The following is a 21,476-nucleotide window of genomic DNA, read 5'->3' as shown; positions in this document are numbered from 1 at the left end:
AAAAGGTTGAGTTTCATAATTTTTTTGAATTTAATTGGTTGATATTTTTGTAACATATTTTAAATAAATTGGGTCGTTAAAATAGGCAAACCAACCCGACCCAACTCGTGTGCAGTCCTCGTAGGAGCCAGGCAGATGTGGGGGGATTGGACATAAAGCTTAGAAACAATGACCACCCACACTCAAGTTCGTACCGAAGAACTCAGAGCAGACACATAAATGGTGTACTTATTTCACCTGAATCATTTTCATTTTCGATTCCGTTATTTCTATCCTCTCTTTTTGACCGCATTCATTTTCTCAAGCTGTTGCTCCCAGGTAACTTCAGTTTAATTAAATCAAATTAAGTAGAAAACGCTTTTTTATTATACTCCATATTATAACAAAATAATTGATAACCGGTTGATTTATTTACTTACATAAAACATTAAGGGGGTTGGGGAAAGGTTACCTTCCTCATTAAACATAAGCCGTTCATTTTAAAACGATCCGGTTCAAGCTGAGTTTGAACGAGCTGAACCGAGTATACAATCGAGCTAATCAATTTAAAATTAAATTGAATAAAATAAAATCTCAATTTATAAAAAATGAAAATATAATCTGGTAATAATTTAATAATATAAACTATAAACAATATCAAGTTCAAACTCAAGTCGACATAAAATTTCAAAAATTTGAAATGTATTCATCAAATTCGACGTACACTCAATTCATGTAGCCAAACAAATTCAAACTTATGTTCAAAGGTGAGCTCATATACATGTTCTGGTCTAGCGGAACTCAAATGAACGAGTTCGATAGGGCTCCAATTATAGCTAAACAAGAGTGTATATCATTGTTCTACAAAGCGCATTAAGCGGTCGCCTAAGCGGTTGCTTAATGCGAAATCAAACAATAAAACGCTTCGATTTTATATTAATAGGATAAATAAATGTTTTTAAGGATTAAGGAGTCTTGTAAACGAATTAATCGATTATTAAGCGGATTAAACGGTAATTAAGCGATCAAACCGATTTTGACCTATCAAATTTTAAATTGTAAATATTAATATTTGTTTTAATTAAACATTGATCTTGATTAAAAAATTAAAAAAGTATATATATATATTTTTTAAAAATCTATGTTTATATACTTGATACTTTATCTGTTTTTATTATTTTAGTATTAAACATATTATTATTATTATTAAAATTTTAAATAAATATTATTTATTGGATTATAAATCCGCTTAAAATTTCGCTTAAGTGTCCATTTAACTGTTAAGCTTTAAAAAATCTCTCGGATACTTAGGACCGAGAGCAAGAGGAGGAGAAATGAGTCTGATATAATATGTTTTTAATTATTGTAGTGAGTAAATCATACCCCTTCATCTCACCTAATTTTTTATATTGTGGGACGGAAACTCTGACACATATTTTAGTCCTTTTATAAAATGTAATGGTCTAATTTTTTTAATTTTTTTTTGTAAATAAAAATATAATATTCAAAATTTAATATAAAATATTATTAAAAAAATCATACTTTTTAATAATTTTAAAATATATATCAAATATGAGAAAAAAACTGTTAAAAAATAGTGAAGCGGAGGAACTAGTAATCACTAGTAGCCGCAGAAAATTCCAAAACATTTATTAAACTAATATAGCTTTCTGTAACGTACAATGGCGACAATGTAAAGCCACTCCACAATCTAGTGACCCCAACACTTAATTCAAATGTGTTGTAATAAAATCCCGGGAGGATGAGATTTAAGTAAATGACTTCAGTTCCATAATTAGGAGGTTGTAGTTGATATTAAATAGTACCATTAAAAAGTTTTAAAAAGTTAAAAAGTTAAAATTTAAATACTTAAGTTAAATAAATAATAGCAATACTTTCCTTAAAGCATGTGTAGGTTTGATTATGGTGCATATAGGACTCATGAGTGGTTGATTGACTGAGTTACATTCCTTTTTTATACTCCCGATATTTTTCTATATATTACGTTTTTACATGCTTTTTAATACTTATTTAAAATATAATTTCACAATATTTTTAATTTTTTTTCTGAATAAAATTTTTATGTTTAAACTTTTATTTAAAAAAAATGTAAAAAATGTTACGAAACTATACTTTATAGAAGACTCGAAATTCATGCAAACAGTGAACGTATATAATTTCATGGGACGGAGGTAGTATACAATAAGTAATACATTAAGTAGTCATTTCTAACCATGATCCAAAAATCTAAATTTTAGATAAATTATCCAAAATTCTCCTCCAAAACATTAATTCAAATGAAAATTTGGATCAATAAATAATAGTGATCCAAATTTGGATCACAATTGTTCACTATACAAATTTGAATTAATATAAAATAAAAATTTTATTATTAATATATTTGAGTTTATTAGATTTAAAATTAACTTGAGAATAATAATGAATGTTAATAATGTTTTATATCTTAATTAATGAAATGAATGTGTTATTCATTAATTAAGCATACAACTTTTAATTATTTTTACGTATATTAAATTTTTTTGTTCTTGATTTAAACAATCTATCAAATATAATATATTCAAATACAGCGTGATCCAAATTATAGTTTACATATTATAATACATAAATATTATATTAAACTCTTATTTTTAAATTTAATGTTTAACCATTATCAAAGGATCAATTGATGATTCAAATTTAAATTTTTGTATCAAAACGGTGGAAGATGGCCTAATAGTCAAAACTATAATTATAATATAATTTTTACCAAGAAACTTGTCAAAAAATAAAAAATAAAAGAAAAAGAAATGCCAATATCCAACCTAGCCACCTTGGTAAACTACACACAACAACGTAATGACTTGATTGTCCTAATTTTTTATGGACCAAACCCCAAGAACCTTAAAAAATAAATTTTCCCTTTGGATAAAATAAACTACATGTGATGTGAACAATAAATAAAGAATTTTAATGCGAGTAAAAAAAAAAACCTAAGATCCAATCTATGTTTAACTAGAGGCCATAAAATAGAGAGATAGCAAACAGAAAACAAAAGGCACTACTGACCCACAGACGGAGGGGCTCCCTCTATTTGTAGCAAATAAGTATCCACGTAGTGTAGCATAGTAAAGAGTCCATTTCAACACACACAATAAACTAAACTAATAAACTTTAGAGAACCCATTCGGGCCCTTGAAAAACATTGGTGTCAATTCAAGTGAAATTATGTTTAAACATATACCAAACCCTTTGTCCAAATCAACCCACCTACTGCCACTGCTTGCTTTGCAGTGCACTGATCAATTATATGGACTTTTAACTATGTAACAACGATTTCATATGCGTCTTGTTGTTGCTGTTTTGTGAGGTTTGGTCGGTTTTCTGATCTTGACAGTTGACACTACTTGAAAGATGTAGTATGATAATAATTTGTTGACAGGATATTATTAAAAAAGTATGGAACAAAACATCATTAACTGAAATGATTGTAAAAAGAGGGAATCGTTGTTAGTTGGTGGAGGCACTGTTGAGGGATGGATCGGGTCATAATCGGGTCATATTATTAAATTAAATATAATTTTTAAGATCTAACTTATTAACCGAGGTCAATTTATTAAGATATTTAATTATTTAACCATTTAAAAAAGCAATTATGTATACGAGAATAATATTTTTCTTAATTTTTTTATAAATTTAAATTTTTTAATTTTTCTATATATATATTTTAAATTTTCTACTAATGAGTCCAATTTTTGACCGATTAACTTGAATTTTGACCGGATAATCCAATTTTCTCCCGATTTTGACCGATTCTTGTTTCGCTTAATCAAATCATTTTTTATCAAATAACGATTAATTACCGACTAATCGCCGAATTTTAGGACATAGAGAATGATATGTAAATTGTACAAGACAAAAGTTATATTTGGACACTTTTGAAATGAAATGACTGCATGCTCGAAAAAATATATTTTCATAGGATATTTATTTAATGAATTATTACGACGCAATTGTTAGCTCGCCTATCTCATGCACTTACGCTTTTTCATTCCAAGTTTGGTTAGTAAATCCAAGTTGTATCCGTATCTTGTTACTAATGCATTCTTTTCAATTTAAAAGTTTTTGGTGGAAATATTATTAATCAAATATCTGTGGAATTTTGTTATTCCACCCCCAAATTTGCTTAGTAACGGACACTGGTTAATAAGATTTGTGTTATGCAAACACATGGGGGAAGAGGGTTATGAAATCATCATGTAATAATAATTCAACACTCAGTAGACAGCTATGCAGTTGTAGTCACTTTTCAGCAACATTTTGGTGCCTTGATTAATTTATGCTGAATGGCTCAGCTAAATTTCAAAAATAATGTTTGTTTTTGAATAAAAAAGATTTAAAAGGGGATGATGAATAATAAAAATAAGGAGGACAAGGAGGGAGAGGAAGGCCAATCTTCATCACCCTAGCTGTCTGAAACACAAATGGTCAGATTCCATTTCTCACAACATTATTTTATGTAATCAATTAGAGTGTGATTTCAGACAGCCAGATCAATGTAGCTTTTCGAGGTCCATTTCTTTATTTCTAGTGTCCAGATAAATGTGAATTTTTATTTTGGGGGAAAAATACTAACTACTGTATTTTAGGTGGTCCAACAGCTGTCTCTCTCTGTGGATCTCTCTGTCTCTTTGGTCAACCTTCACCAGTTACCACACTGTGATGTCCCATGAATTACGCTGGAATTACTTGCCATCTCCGTTGTCCTTAGTTTCAGGTTTTTTAAATTTCTAACAGCAGTGGTACTAGTAGTAGTCTAGTAGTACCATGACAATAATCAATCTTGCTCACCCAAATAACAAACAATATTATCTTAATATTTGTTTTTTTTTGTTGATTAATAGAATCTCGTGCAAGTAATGTAATCTAAGATATTTACTTGTTTATTTGTATGTAAACAGTACGCAAAAACTGTTTAAACTTTAAATATTTTTCTGCAGCTCATAAAATTACTGAATATATACATATGTACATTCCAAAACTCATATTATTAGCATAACTATTCACTAATATTCACTGACATTGCTATTAATTTGAATTTTAAGCCAAATAGAAGGGGAGGGAAGCAACTATTATGGTGTTCAATTTCCTTCTTGTGAGATTATAGTATTATTATACCATTCATTTTATGCTTGAGTTTGCATGCAAGTATGCAACTACTGAATCATAGAGTTTACATGATGCAGGAAAATTTTAAAAACATACTTTGTACAGACAAGTGCCCAAGCGGGTCAACAATGGCTACCAACATCACTAACTGCAAGCCATTAAGATTACCGTTTTAATATACACAAGGAAGCATCATATTACAATCCTAGCAGCTAATGTATATCCAGCTAAATATTGTTACATGTATAGAACAATCTGATGCCCTAGAGTGGCCTTCTTCCCCGAAAGGTTTGTACCTAAAACTCGGGGGTTCATCACTGACCATGACACTATAGTCGTACTTCGGCGGAAAATGGTCCAAAAAATATATCTACAGAACGCCTCCGGATAGGCAGAATTCATCCCCATTGATTGTTTTTTTCTAATTAATATTCTCTGTCTATTATTAAGAGAAGGATACTAAAAGGGTAGATAACAAATAAAAGTTATAGGCATGACTGTGTGATGTTCGATGCTGTGACAGCTTCTCAGATTCATGATAGACTGTTTTGACTTGTAATTATACTCCCGGCTGCTCCAAGCACCACTGAAGTGTTTTGTCATATATAGAAGTTCTAATTATGATCCTTCTTGCTCTTTTTCAGCATCATTGACATCTGGTCAATGTATTCACGCCCCATGTGTTTTTTCCCCATTAACCACTGCAAAGCTTCGGATGCAGCGTCTTTTTCTGCTTGTTTTTTAGCATTGCAAGGCTTCCCCATTATCTGCATTCCATTGAATTCTACAGTGGATTGAAACTGGTTGTTGTCCAGTTGCTTTGATTTGTACATGGGGGCAGGATGCCCAGCCCGAGTAAGCAACGTTTGGAGCTGGCTCTTTGAATTATCACCCCCAGGTCCGCTCTCTGTTCTAGAAACCATAGATTGTGGTTCCACCACTGTAACCAATGGTTTAGAGGGGTTTTGTGTCACTAAACGGTTAAAAACAAATCTTCCACTACATTGATCTTCAGCAAGAAGCAACCGCATTGCGGATAGAAGTGCATGGTGTGCGTGCAAGTCCATGCTTGGGTTCAGCAGCTACATAGAAAGGTTACTAGTATTAGTTATCTCTGCTCGCATTGACTTTTTTAAGTCTAAAATTTCCAAGTAGAAGCAGAATGCAGTATCTACACTAGAAACAAAAATAAAAACTTTAAAAGAGTAACATAATTCTAATAGACAAAACTGCATACGACGAAACAAGCACAAGATATTTACTTTGTTTTGAATCAACTCTTCAAGCTCTCTCCTTAAGCTTTGATACATTTCTGCTGTCCCGGGTTCCATAAAGAATTCTAAATACCCCCCCAACATCTTTAAATGACCATCCTGTGTATAGAAGGAATTGATCCATGGCACAATTAGATAGAAATAAAGAAAAGTATTTTTATATACATAAAAGTAATTTAACTATCTGGCAAACTTGAGAGACTCACAATATCCCCTCTAGAAACGCTTCCTCCAAATAAAAGAAGCGCGGAATCTGATATGGCAGTTGAATCTCGAAGAAAAACCGAGTTTACTTTGATTTTCTCATTGAAAACCAACCATGGAAATGGAATTTTAGAGGCCCGGGCATTTACTGAGTTCTGGTAAATAACAAATTGGAAAACAGAAACTGCTTTAGAAAATAATCAGAATTCGTGCTTAATCTTCAAATGCTTGCATTTCTTTTTTTCTTTTTTTAAACACACTTTAGCAACGGTACAAAATAGAAATGGATACTTACAGAATACAAATTAACTTGACCATCCTCCATTGACTTCAATGAAAATGTTTTCTCATTGTGCTGCAAAAACGACTTATCTTTCAACAATAAGATAAAGCAAACAGAACTAAAATATGACTGCATGGGTAAAATAATCTACCATCTTTAAACATAACCACAAAGGCATATATGACCGCAAAATTGATCAACCATGACCTCTTACCATGCTTTAGATGTATCAATGTGACCACAAATGGAGTACGATAAAACAGAAAGAGAGAGTAGAGATAAAATCGAAGGTCTACATACATTTATGTAAGTGCTAACCAGTGGAAGCTCGAAACTAGTGCACTTTTCATGTAAATGAAGTGTTTTTTTCATTTTTTTTAATTACAAAATATAAAAGGAAAACGCCCTCTTCTCCATGTGCACTCCACTATTTCGTTGTAATGGGCAAATTTTGTTCTACAATGAAGTTCAGATGGCAAATTTGGAGTGCATACATCTTTTTGTTGCACTTGTGTTAAAACTCTTTTATGCCAGGACCAATAAATTTATCTTTACATATCAGCGGAAGGCAACATCAAATCTTTCAAGAGGCTCACCCCAAAGAGAGAACTACTGAGGCACTCTAAGGTATATGCATTAATGATTGCATGAAATGACAACTAGATCATGATTAAGAAATATTAAATAAGCAATAAAAGAAGAAAAATTAACAAGAGGTTTCTTGGCTAAAATTATAAGCTGGGCCAAGCTTGCATATAAGTTCAGCTTAACGAAAGGTGGATCACAGCTTACCACAATAGAGCAAATTCCAGGATACAAGCCATAGCAAATAACTGCCCTAAGGAGATTCTCATCATAGCTCCACACATTGTGTACATTTGTGTTGCTGTCAACAAGGCCAGTTTCCCTAAGCAAAGAATAAAATTCCTCTCGAAGAGAATCAATTGATTTCATTGACTGCGCAGATAGAAAGTTTTTCCAACAATATTTGTATTCTGCTAGATCTAACTCGGCAGTTTTCCACCCTTCATAAGCACGGACCAGGGCTAGGTGGTCACTGTAAGCACGAGAAAACTGTGCTTTTGCTGCTTCTGCTTGCTGAAAACAAGAACTCCGGACATAAATTTTTTTACTTAGTTGAATCTGCATCATAATTCTATTTTGCATTTAAATCCCAGCATCCTCTACACCAACTCCATTTCGATGATCCTGGGTCGGGTTTCTTAAGTACAATGTCAAGCAAACTTTCTTTATCTATTATAGAACATGTCTAGATAAGGTTTGAATACAACAGCATCACATAACATAATAATGTTCCAGGTTTTCATTTAATTACAATTGGTTTATTTTCTTCCAAACAAATACCTATATCAGTTATCCTCAAACTATACAATATTGTTCGTGTCAATGTTAAACAATAAATGACTAATGAACTAAGGATAAAAAGTGAAGGTATGAGTTACTTAGCCTCTTTATTTTCAAGCAGCATTATATTAAAAATTATAGTATAAGGAATTTTATTAATTTAAAGAACCTTACTTATTATGTCTTATAGATGTGGTCAGGTAAATTACTACTAATAATCCTATCTCCCAGGGTAAATAATTAAAAACCAGGTTAAACCAAAGGCCGGGTCCCAGCCCCAAGGAGCTTGTCAAGGAATAGGGTAAACAGCATCAAGTTTGGTACCCCTTGGAAGTAAGAATGTTGGGAAGATTATGGTTTCAGGATTCAAGGTTGGCCTGGTGGTGAAGGTCTATCTTCATCCCCCATGACAAGGTCACGGATTTGAAACTTTGTAAGGAGTAGGATCCCTCTTTAACAAACCCGCTTGCCTATCAAAAAAGGGTGAGACACTTTGTCGGGAAGAGGAGTTCATTATTCCCTATAAATTTTGGTAGAAAAATCAGAACAAAAAAAGAACGGCTTTGGTCAGGATTAGCCTCAAACAAGGTGATAAGTCTCAAAAGGAAACAAAAATAAAAAAATCGATGCAATTACTGATAATTGAGATGAACATTGTAATATCATAAAGAGATGGAGACAACAGTGCAAATTTGTATTCTAGGGGAATGCATATGGCTGAGAAAGATCTGATAGAAAAAAAAATATCAAGTAGCAACTAGTAATAAGTCTGTTGTCTACTCACATCCTTCTTATCCACTGGTGACAAGAAAGGGTCTCTGACACTAAGACCAGCAACAATAGTTAAGACTGGGTCCAAGCAGTTGAGTATTGAGCCCATTATAAGCATTTTTCCGAGTTTTGGTTCCACCGGAAGCTTTGCCAGATACCGTCCTGTAAAGCACACAAACCATATCAAGATATCACTTCCATACAAGTGTCGAACAGGATCAAACAATACAAAATAAACTTGATACCTAAGACTGTCAAGTTTCTATTCTCATCTAAAGCTCCAATGATCTTCAGATATTCAATAGCATTTTGAACCTGCCATACAGATTGTGCAGAAGGGTCATTACCGGTGGGTTAACAGTTAAACAGCTGAGTAAAAACATATATGACAACTGTACAAGTACAACAAAGGGATCAAATATATATGCCATTACTGTATAGAAAAACTTCTTATATAGAACCGGAAGAGAACCATTGATTTTACTATAGAATCTCATAAATAATTGTAAAATTATATCTCACACTATATAAATTTGGTTCTAAAGTAGAATACTAACGATATATAAACTTTACAAAGTATTTATCACTTAAAAGTTAAACATAAAAATTGAATTTAATATAATTCTACCGTTGAATCATTTTGGATCAATTTGATTCTACCGCAAAATCACTTTGGACTATTTCATTAATTTTCAATTGTGTAATTTTGCTTATGTTTTACTAATTAAAATTGTAATTATTTTGGTCGCAGGTCTCGAACCCTCTATATATATGATAGATACTGTAGTTGGTCCCAGTTCCATGTATACTATACAAGACTTCCATATGTGATAAATCAGATTTGAATTTGATGACCATTACCGCTAGCGACTCCGGTGACTGCAAAGCCCTAGATAGAAAATCAGTAATACTTCCAAGTTCCAAACTTTTTATCTGCAGACAGAGGGACTGCAACGGCGTCCTCAAAATCTCGGGCAACTGATAATCAGCAAAAGCATCAAAAACACATCTGGGATAGAGATGGAAACATTCACCTGGTTGCACACGGCCAGCTCTTCCTCTTCGCTAAGAATGCCATATTGCAAAGAACAAACATGTTCAGAATTTGTTGTAGGGATATTGATATATTAAGACAGGCGAAAGGAGCTTACTAGACTGGACTTCATTCCAAACAAGGTGCCTAAAGAATATAGTGAAATGCATCACAGACTGCATGAAATTTGAGGACCTACTCACCCACTTATAAAAACATCCACATGCCAAACCAGAGTTTAGAGAACAAGGTTTAGTCTTGATTTTATCAATCATCTGTATACTCTTCACTTGTTTTTGTCTCTTTTGGAAATTTGCACCATCACAGTGGAAGTATGTATCATACAATATAATCAAACAAAAAGAGTAGAGTTTGGCTGCATACAGAAACGTCTGTACATAAAAAACCATATCCTCCAAGAATAAGTAATTTATATTTGTACAAAAATAGATGAGAAACAAAATATATTGGCTATCTGCCAGGGGATGGTTTTATGTTATTAGAAAGGCTTCTTTACAGTTCACACCTTCAACATCACTGGTTGGTACAACTTAGATCACGATGTTCAAGAAACCAAACATTCTGTTGACATCTCGTTTAAATTGTAAAAAAAGCCTAAATAGCACAATCCATATTTTAAACTGAAATTTACACCGTACATAAGGTTTGAATCCTAATCTCCAGAAAAGCAAAGTTTAAATTGTACATGCCAAAAACTTAAGATTCGAATTTAAAAAGTGTGAACTTGAAATAAAGAATTTAAGAAAAATCAATTAGGTACATGGAGAAGGTTCAGAATAATCCATTAATAAAAACAAACGTTTAAGGTTCCGTTTGTATCACATTACAGCACCCACAGAAAATCAAGTGGTTTTTAGCATGTCAAGAGCAGTCAACATTTCGAGGAATCACTAGTATCCTACTAGTTCAAGTATTTTAGAGTCTCCGACTCTCGAACAACGAAGAAGATTAGAAAGGGAGATGAGAAGAATGGGATAGCTTGTACCAGAAAAAGAATCCATACAACTAACCCCAGGGAGGGGGGAGGACATGAGGGTGCAAATCACAGTAGGGGTATTTGGCCATGTATGTACATAAATTGTCAATACCACCAAAATGGGCCACCTTAGTAGGCGAATGCTCCTGGAAAGTTTAGGCCCACGTTACACTCTTTTGTTCAATAATTACACAGAAGAAATGTAGGAGAAGTGAAATTAGCTGATAAGGGCTCTATTTAGACAGGATAAAAAATTCATGCTCAAAGACAAAAGTCTTTAACTATCAACCACTAGGTAGTATTCATATAAAAAAAAATTGAGTCTACTACATTCGGTCTCAATGCCCATAGTAATTAAGATAAATATTATTTCTATATATGCTCAATAGTCCAAAGAATAATTCATTTGGACAGGGAATACTTGTACCACTGGTTTGACAGTACTTTTTTATGCCATAAGAATTTTGTAAAGAAAGTAACTACATAGACTATGAACTAATCAAGAAGGGTAAGGTATATGTGAACCATAAGAAATGCATAAATGGTAAATGACGCATTATTTACATTTATGAATAGTCATGATAATTCTATACTTAAAAATGTAAGATACCAAAACACGACACAAGAATTTATGTAAACTTTGTTTAGAACTTTAGATTAAGATAGTCATAAAATAGCTGTTTAAGCATTTAAAAGCAGAAACTATAAATTTCAGCTAAATGAATTAACTCACCTGTTGAGCAGAAGCCTTTGAAATCCAGGTAGGAAGCAAACAAGGTGTGTTATTCAATGCATCATATGACGACTCTTTGGCTTTTCCACAATCAATAACGAAAACCACATCATCAATAGTAATACTAGTTTCAGCTATATTAGTAGCTAGTACTATTTTCCTCAATTCACCTTCAGGCTTCTTAAATATTAATTTCTGTAAACAAAAAAATTCATAGTAACATTTGTCAAGCAAGGGGAAAAGATTTGATTATTTAACAAATCAGCACAACCATTTTAAATTGATGGAAAACTATGCTAATATATAAAGTATATTAAAGGAATGTTTCTAGAAGATTAAGTAGCTGAAATTTATGCGGAGAAGAAAGATCTTAATGTAGAGAAGAAGTGAAGCTAGACTCAAAAGTTTCAATTCTTCAAGTGTCAAGGATTTGTCTGCCAAGAGTGAAGAGATAACCCGAAAGCTGTTATAGTGCAGATAACAAATAAAACAAATACAATTCATGTTTGCTTCATTTGTTTTGCCAAGTATCTATCCACGCTCCCAGTACTGTCCTCGACCTTCATTTTTTATGACCATGTATTATTGATCTAGTAAATTTCTCCATTGTGGTCACATATTCATCAAGAGAAACCAATAAGCACGTCTTTAAACTATCAGTCTGCATTATCATCGACAATTCGTAAGAGCTAGAAGCACGAGTCGAAATATATTATTGGTCTCATGTTTTGCATGATATGTCCAATTTTATGCATTTAGCAAGAGGTTGTGCGACTGGGCACGTTAATCTATTTAATTCGTCATACATGCAAAAAAGCTAGATTTTTATGGAATTAGTATTTCGACTTGGAGACTTGGACAAATCAATTACCTCATTGCTTCCTTTGACCTATGTACCTTTATAATTTCGTCCTTGCTCCCTAACCTTATATTGCTATTAAGCACACACCTATCGATTTTTCGCATTGAAGGACATACAAACACTTTGACAATCAGTGAGGCGGCAAGAATTTATAATCGGTATAGCTATAAATGTAATAAGGAAACTATTAAAAGGGACGTCGGAAGTTTCTCATATACCATTTTATGAATGTGAATGAAGTGGGATACAATAATTCTGCAATTAAAGAATTGTTGTTAGCTCAGAACCATCGATCAACAAATGATTCTCTATAACAAAAGCAAACAGATGTACAAATCTACTTGTTTGTACAACCCCAGGTCCCCAAAGCAAAAACTGAAATATAAAAAAAAAACGAAACTTTGCAAGTACAATGCAAGTGCCAAGTTGCGAATGATAGGTATTAAATAAATACCTGATCCAAGGTAGCCATTGAACCGTGGCACGCCAGCAATAAAACGCGGCTTGTATCTCCCAGCATTGGATGAAGTTGGAGCTTATCCTTCAGACAACTAATGTCTTCCCATCCAGTCATGAAAACCAACACAGCTCCAGGTTTTTCATTCTCACAAATTTTGCATAAAAGATGTTCAATGAGATTGAAACCAAGACAATCAGGATTCCAGCATGACAATGACTCTTGTGTTTCTCTGCTATATTCCTTGAAGTCAGCAACTTTAAGTGAATCCTGTTACAATTTCCAAGTACATGATGGAACCATAAGCACTAAAGAATTAATTATACTATATACTAGTGAACTACTTTGCATACCTCGACAGCAGAAGCAATTTGACTCTTCCTCTTTCTTGAAGTTTGTTTGTTCATTCTCCATGCTTTCTCTAGCCCATAATCATCGATTTGGTTATGTGAAGTTAATCTGTATCCAGTCATTTCCAAAATATTTTCTAGAAAATGAGCTTGTACAGGATACGTAAAACCCTAAGCAAACAAGAAAATAATATTGTTACACTGAATCTGCCAAATCTGGAATAATTTCAATTCTCATTAGCAGGTTCAGCAAGCCATACGATCAAATACAACAGCGTGATGTGAGGAGACTCTATTTTAAAAACAGGAAAATCTCATGATCGGAAATACTCTAGTTACTACATGACATATAATATTGGAGGACTATCCACAAACATACATATGCATAAACTTGAACTGCTCCACGGCAAAGAAAACTAAACCTGGCCCTCCACCATATATGATATATATACACATGGTCAATAAATTACAAATTAGCAACATTGTTATTCACAAGCGCCAATAAATTCTATCATCAATAACAAATTTTATTTAGGAAATTTCTGAAAGTTCAGTCATCGCATTCGCAACTCATGAAATTATTATCAGGTCAACATTACACAAAGTTGACTGTGGTGACGGGATCGACAGTAGGAAGCTTATAAAGTTTGGAGGATAAACATATTTCGCAGTAAGGCAAATAGATCATAAATTATATATTTGCATCCATACTTTTACACCTTAGAGCAAGTCGAATGCTAAAGCTAAAACGACTATAGCTATTGTTATAGTTTGAGACCAAAAAGTGCATATTGGTGCTAAAATAGGACTTCCAACTCCAAAGCTAGTTCTATTTTACAACCAAAATATTTCCAAATTTAGTGAAGTTTTGTCTCTCTCTCCTAAATTTCATTTAAAGCAAACCAACATACATTTCAGTTATAGTTATTCAATGATGTGGCAAAGGATAACAATAGCTATCTTCAGTCCTAAAAGGACCAACTATCCATTTATGCATTTATAAGATCAAGTATACCTATGCACTGGAGTAGATTTTTTTTCATTTTGGTTCTATATTATAGCTATAAGACCAACTATAGCTATGCATTGGGCTTGCTCTTACACATGCAAATATTAAAAGTCAGTTGATCCCCTTTAAAAGTTACCTCAGTATCCACCCAAGTTTACATACTATGTTTTAAATCTGGTCAGTTATTAATTGCTGCATCATTACAACAGTGCATGAAGATACTGTAAATATATATAGTCCCAATTTAAACAAATCTGAGCATACAAATTAGTTCCATGTAACCCATAATATTTATGAGCTTTACTTAGTTTACAAAAACAGGCATAGAAAATGCTCACCGGAATATGAATCACAGGAGCCCCCCCAAAGTAAGATGAGAAAAGCTCTGCATCTAAGGTTGCACTCATCAAGATTAACCTTAATTCAGGCCGATGAGGCAGCATATCTTTGAGGACAATGAGTAGAAAATCTGGCATGACTTCCGGTTAGAAATTACATTATCACCTACAGTTATTAAACCTTTATAAAGCCAGCAATACCTTCATTTATTCCACGTTCATGAATTTCATCAACAATCACATGTGTTACACCCTTCAAGTTTCTATCTACAAGCAATCTTCTCAACAGGATGCCGGTTGTGCAAAATAGCAGACGGGTATCCCTCCCTTTAACACCCTCCAACCGAACTTTATATCCAACCTTCATGAAAATATATACTCTCTTAAATTTTCAAACAGACCAATAGTACAATAGAGTAGATATATAGTGCAGCAAGTCATAACAAACTCACTGATTCACCCAACTGCTCCCCCCTCTCAGTAGCAACTCTTTCAGAAACAGATATAGCGGATATTCTTCTAGGCTGAGTGCATATAATACTACACGAAGCTCCACGTACAGACTCAATCTCAGATTCCAAAATAAACTGGGGAATTTGTGTAGTCTTTCCACAGCCAGTTTCACCGGAGATAACAACCACCTGTAAAATTGAAAATTTCATCCATAATACAACATCATCTAAGCTATTATCAACTACTAACGAAGCCAAAAGTTCAATTCAATGGCACACCATAGTATGTATTATATTACATCCCTGCATTAAAAAAGGTGTGGGATTTGAAACTTGACAACTACAAAAAATTAACACAAAATTTCTTTATTCAAAGGTCTACGGTTCAATACTTGGTATAATATTATTATGAACACTTAAATTTTTTAACTATTCATTAACTAATCACATGAATCAACTACTATCAGAAAATGTCAGCTGAAAAATGAAATTGCATCTCATGCATTTCGCGTTGAAGTACTATATTCAAGGGAATTGTACCAATGAACAGGGAAAAGAAAACAGAAGAACAAATACTGCAGACGTAAAGGTTTTTGAAAGAAGATGAAGCTTGCTGAGTGTCATTGTTTACTAACTGAAAATAGTCAACTGAACAATAACAACTAATCAGTAAAGCAGTCCTTTCTGCTTTCGAAACATATGTCTAATCCTTCACGAGCAGTATATGAGTGGTTGGGTCATACTATAAGCTACCTGATTCTGTGATATGGAATTTAGTATTGCATCCTTCTCCTTATAAGCAGGGAGACCTTTGCGAGCTTCCAACATCTTTTGACCTTCTATAGTAGATTCCTATAAAGAACAAATTCTTTAAATACAAATCATATAAAGATAGTCAAAAATAAGAAGAGTCTTACAACAGAAACCACACCCTTCAAGGGAGCAACAATATGTATATGCACACATATATAATATATTTCCATAGAGCATAACCAGAAAGAGAGATAAAAAATTAAACAAGATCGGAATCTTTAGTTATCAAAGGTGCAAGACTCTGCGTCACAGCAACAATTTTTTACAAGAGGCATTAGAATTTTCAAATTAGCATCAGAAGATATCCTGATTTTTAAAAGTACAAGAAGATTTTAGCACAATACATCCACACACACACACACATATGTATATACTGAAGACCCAAATGCAGACCCGATTGTAGTTTTTTTTTGAAACAAGACCGGATTGTAGTTAAAGTTACGAAAGATAGATAGAGAGAGAGAGAGATAGAGATAGAGATAGAGAGAGAGAGAGATAGAGAGAGAGAGAGAGAGCCGACCCCAGCTGAACCATTTAGGGTCATTACAGCTGGGCACTACTGGGCGCTGCTTCCTCAATTCACAATCCGACTTCACTATGAAAGACGAATAATTTCTTGAGAGAGAGAGAGCGAGGGAGGGAGGGAGGGAGGGAGGGAGGGAGAGGGGGAGAGAGAGAGAGAGGGGGAGGGAGGGAGAGAGAGATATGGTCACACTTTAGCTGATTACACTGAAAAAACCTGTTACAATAGGCCATATATGGTGTAGTGTACACATAATGTCCTTGAACTTAATAGAGCCATCTTAGAGTACGAAGAAAAAACTGTGGAGTGGTAGTACCCTGTTAAGGAATCGCTAATATTGTAACAAAACTCAAACAACGCAATATTAATATCTATCTATATGGTTCTCTCTGTTTGAAACTAAATACTGTGGACACATTATCCTTGCACGATTATCAACGACAGGGTAGTATGATATGAACCGCAAATAGAGGCACTAATATGTATACAATTTCCTATCTTCGGAAAATAAAAGTGGGGAAATTATTTTTTCCAAAGCAGCTTTTAGTGTAAGTTCTATGATCCATGTCTAGCACGGAAAAATATAAGCTTGCATTGGTCTGGAAATGACATTTCTTTAGATATACACATTATATTCATACTTTATAGAGAATTACCTTATGATAATATTCGAAGGAAAATAACAGTTAGATACTTGGGAATTAGGATGATAATATTCAGTCAATACTAGTATATGTATCTATTTTAATTCACAAAAATATGAAGAGAGAAATAGATCCAGTTATAGAGATATTAGCATAACAATACTAATATAGTTTATTTTCTATATGTGTCTCAATAAGATCCTCAATTATCGTGCTCATATACGTGTCATTAACAAATCAGCATACCAATAACATAGTTGCATAATGTTGGGAAGTAAATTAAATCATGTAAATACTTGATTAGCTGAGATGTGGCACACAAAAAATATGTGGTTCTGGAAAGAAATTATATTTAAGAGAGATTAAAGTAACAAATAACACAGATATAGATCATATTGTCAAAAAACTCTAGCGATCAAACCTGCCAAGCTTTTTGCTCAGTGTACAGTTGCATACTCCTCCTCGTTATAATTTTCTCCATTGCAGCTTTACTAGATGATAGTGGCTCTGGTTGCTCAAAAATACCCTCATCACTGGAGATACTACCATCACTGTTTGACCGGGTGAATACATGCCGGAAACCTTCTGCAGTTTTTGTTTTCAGTGAAAGATACTCTTTCAGGTGCACATCAACTCTCCTCTCCAACCCAGGAGGCAGCACTACCTGTTAATAAAGCTTTGGCTAAACATTTTAGAAACTTGCGAAGAATATAATAATTATTTTTTCTTTCTGAAACATGCATAAGCATCAGGTGCTCCAAAATCTATTCCAAAGAGAATGTTCCGTTCTCAGTGAAAGATAAAAAAACAAATAGATTGTAAGACAATTAGTTCATAAAGCATTGTCGTGATAAATAAAACAAACCCTAAAGCAGAAATGAACAGGAACCAATTGATAGAAGGCAGATGATATCACCTCTCGCTGAGGACGCTTATCATCGAGATCAGGTCGATAGTTAGGCAACGGGGTCTTGCTGACAACAAGAACTTTAGTATATAAACAGCTGCAAGGAGTAACTTGGTTAAACATTCCCTAGTACAAAGAACATTTTGCACAAAAACGTGTCCTGATAAACATGTAATATACCTGTGCAAGCCCATTTGGATTGCCAAAGCAGCTATCTGCTCAAAATCACGACGGTCCTTCTTCTCCCGCGAGACTATCTCTTGCTTGTCCTTGTCGCGTATAAGAGTCATTAATTTCCATTTCCAAGCATCAATATTATCCGAGGTAGAAGCTACACCCTAGCAATTAACATTGAAATAAAACTATTTAAACCCTTAAATATGGACAAACAAACAGTAACCACAAATTTAAGAACATGACTAGCTTCCCCACTCTGTACCGCAGGCTGAAAACCTTAATGAACATGCCAAGAAGATTAAAAACAGTAAATGAATCACATTTTGGCAAGAAAATAACACATCCTATACTAACACATATATATGGAGGGTAACAACAGTTAAAAATTCAAATGCCTCGATATTGAAATAGTTGGAACTATTGACCTCTCTTTTCATTGTTGGAAGCTGGAACTCTCCTCTTATACTTGATTCTATAGATATATATTTGTACATATTTTTGTGGATGACGTGTGCTGTTTTTCTCTTCGAAGAGTTATGTTATGCTTATTATTTGGGAGTTTGGAGAGGGAAAAAGCACAAAAAGTAGCAACACTCGTCATAGGTGTAACTATAACTGATAATTCACATTACCAAAGAGGATATCATCCATAAGTTAATACTCGAATTGACCACTTTTATATAAATGAAAACTTAAGCTCCAAGTCTCTAACACCAATTTTTTCCATTTAACAAGTCAAGCTCAGCATAACGAAAACATCAAGCTCAGTAAGTGGAAGCTCAAGTGTAGTTAATTCAAATTACAGCCTGACTAGCAACCATAATCTGCCCTTCCATTACTCTTAGGGTAGAAATATGCTTTTTGCTTCATTGTGGGCCAGTCTTGAATGCCTTCATGCCTTTAACAATTTTATCACTAACTAAGATTTCACGGATTTATAAGCCTCATTAACTTGCACCCTTTTCTCTTCTCAAGTATATTTTTTAAAAACCTAGCATTACACAGACAAATGTAGGTCAATGGAAAGCAAGTAGTTGCTCAGTTGTATATCTGAATATCTATTATATATATATATATACGGGTCGCGTACTACACTTTCTTACGTTCTGCACATTTTCTACATTTTATGTTGTATTGTTACTTTCTACATTTTTATGCTGTATTGTTCTGCTTTTCTTTAGAAGTGCATTCTCACATTAAAATTTGTTCTCAGATAAATCACTGCCTATATTTACATATGCAACTTCATGCAACATACTTAATAGCTCACATAACAACCTCTAGTCACCAAAAACTGTAATTCAAAATTTCAAACACATATTTAAATAGAGAAACAAACTTACTGAGCTTATACTAGCAATACAATAAATAAAAAACAACACACTAGCTGGTCGAGTCGACAGTTGGTGATAAACTACTCCAGTTTCAAATCAAACTGAGAACACTTCATAGTTTACACAACAACCTCAAATCAATGAAAATGTATTTTTCACATGCAGTAACAAACTCAATCAACGAGGTTAATGCTAAGACTTGCAAAACAATTACATAACAAAAATACAATAAACAATCGAGTCAACAGTTGCTCAGAAACCACTCCATCACTCCATTTCTCGAACTTTACTGCAATGCACTTTATACACTACATAACAACCTCAAGTCATAAAAAATGTAATACACACACAATAACACGAACAATGAGCTTATACTTGCCATACGATGCAATATCGAATAGAGTAGACAGTTACATACTAACTTCCTACTCACCGAAAATGTAAATTCACTCGCAATTCAATCAAAACAAACACAATTAACAACTTTCTACTCACAATACACTAAGTAAAAACAACAAACTAACCGATTGACTCGACAATTCGACATTTCTCGAATCGAACTTCAAATTCATCTCCTGCTTCTGCTTCTTCTCCTGAAGCTCATGCAAATCAAACAAATACGGATACGGATCACTAACACTACTCGACTTCACAGTCCTGCTCGAATTCGAGTTAAAATTCGTAACCGCCGATAAATTCGGCGACGGCGATGCGGCGGTGATAACGGAACGAAGCCGCTGGTGCGGCGGAACGTAGACGCCAGCGCTAGGTAACGGTCGAGACTTATCCTTCATTTTTAGTGATTGTGCGAAAATTTCTAGGGTTTTAAGAGATAAATTAGAGATGAGTAATTGAAGAGAAGAAGTGGCTTGCATGTATGTGTGTGTATTAATTGGAGTTATCGAGAGTTGAGCCTCATGACAGCGCGTAGGGAAGTGGCGGCGCGTTGAGTTAGTTCAACTGAATGAGTTGGAAAAGATTGGTATGTCATGGGTGTGGCTTGTTTTACTGTGCTCCTGACTCGTGATTTGGGGAGCTGCCACGTCTTTGTTTTTTGGGATTAATTTTTACAATTATGGTAATAAATAAAGGAAAATTTTATTTTCGGAGAAGTTATTTTATTTTCGGAGAAGTTATTTTGTTTCTGGAGCTAATATATAATAAAAGAAAAATACTACAAACCTCAAATTTTTACATTAAAAAATTCTCCAAATATAATGTGTCATATGAATATTTGGTAAGATTTTTAATAATAATATGAAATATCACATGCATGTATATGCGCCCATAAATTAAAATCATAAGTAACATCATTTGGTAAATGTTCAAATACTTCCTTTTAGTATCCGGATTACTAAACATTCAAATAATTTGTTGTCAATTTTAAAGGTGAATAATCCATGATTGATGGCATATAATATAATTAATCTTTCACTGTCGCGGTGTATTAAGCATTCACATATTTCATTATCATTTTTAGAGTATTAAAGATTACACTCGATAATTTATCGTTATTTCTAGAGTTGATAGCTCCTGGTGGCGGGGCTGCTCCTTCGACGCCGTCCTGGATCCTTCGCCGCTGTAGAGATGTAGTTGTGGTTGGGTTCCTACAAAACAACACCGAAAAGAGGGTAGGAGTCTCGCGGCGCCTCCGGCGTGAGAGTAAGAACTAGCTTTTTGGGAAGATGAGGATGAATATGAATGTACGGTGGCTGTGTGTGTATATGAGTGTGAAAGAATGATTAACCCCAAAACCTCACCTTCTTGGGCTATTTATAGCCCAAGGATAGCGTTTTAGGGTTGAT

General features: G+C 33.7%; 1 protein-coding gene across 1 annotated transcript; it reads right to left on the bottom strand.

Annotated features, from left to right (window-relative positions):
• Positions 1–5,286: 5,286 nt before the first annotated feature.
• LOC141674169 (DExH-box ATP-dependent RNA helicase DExH5, mitochondrial) lies at positions 5,287–20,704 on the bottom strand. The gene is made up of 19 exons (XM_074480891.1): positions 20,196–20,704; positions 18,341–18,498; positions 18,170–18,257; positions 17,675–17,917; positions 16,027–16,125; positions 15,274–15,462; positions 15,023–15,182; positions 14,822–14,952; positions 13,478–13,645; positions 13,122–13,394; positions 11,806–12,000; positions 9,904–10,107; positions 9,288–9,357; positions 9,056–9,204; positions 7,699–8,004; positions 6,919–6,978; positions 6,626–6,778; positions 6,408–6,518; positions 5,287–6,227 (listed from the first exon to the last, which is right to left on the bottom strand). Exons 1-19 carry the CDS (start codon positions 20,544–20,546, stop codon positions 5,760–5,762), a joined length of 3,576 nt encoding a protein of 1,191 aa, XP_074336992.1. The 5' UTR covers positions 20,547–20,704; the 3' UTR covers positions 5,287–5,759.
• Between the last annotated feature and the right edge of the window lie 772 nt (positions 20,705–21,476).

The sequence above is a fragment of the Apium graveolens genome, chromosome 1, assembly GCF_009905375.1.
Source record: "Apium graveolens cultivar Ventura chromosome 1, ASM990537v1, whole genome shotgun sequence".
Taxonomy (NCBI): domain Eukaryota; kingdom Viridiplantae; phylum Streptophyta; class Magnoliopsida; order Apiales; family Apiaceae; genus Apium; species Apium graveolens.
Note: the sequence above shows the minus strand (reverse complement) of the source record. Positions and strands in the feature narration are given on the sequence as shown.

Bases quoted from the DNA above. Each gene is read 5' to 3' on its own strand.
- LOC141674169 (XM_074480891.1), bottom strand. From the start codon at position 20,546: ATGCAAGCCACTTCTTCTCTTCAATTACTCATCTCTAATTTATCTCTT. The intron at 9,358-9,903 runs GTAATGGTCATC...TCTGTATGGCAG, and splicing joins AGTCACCGGAGTCGCTAGCG to GTTCAAAATGCTATTGAATA. The intron at 9,205-9,287 runs GTATCAAGTTTA...TGTGCTTTACAG, and splicing joins TAGAAACTTGACAGTCTTAG to GACGGTATCTGGCAAAGCTT.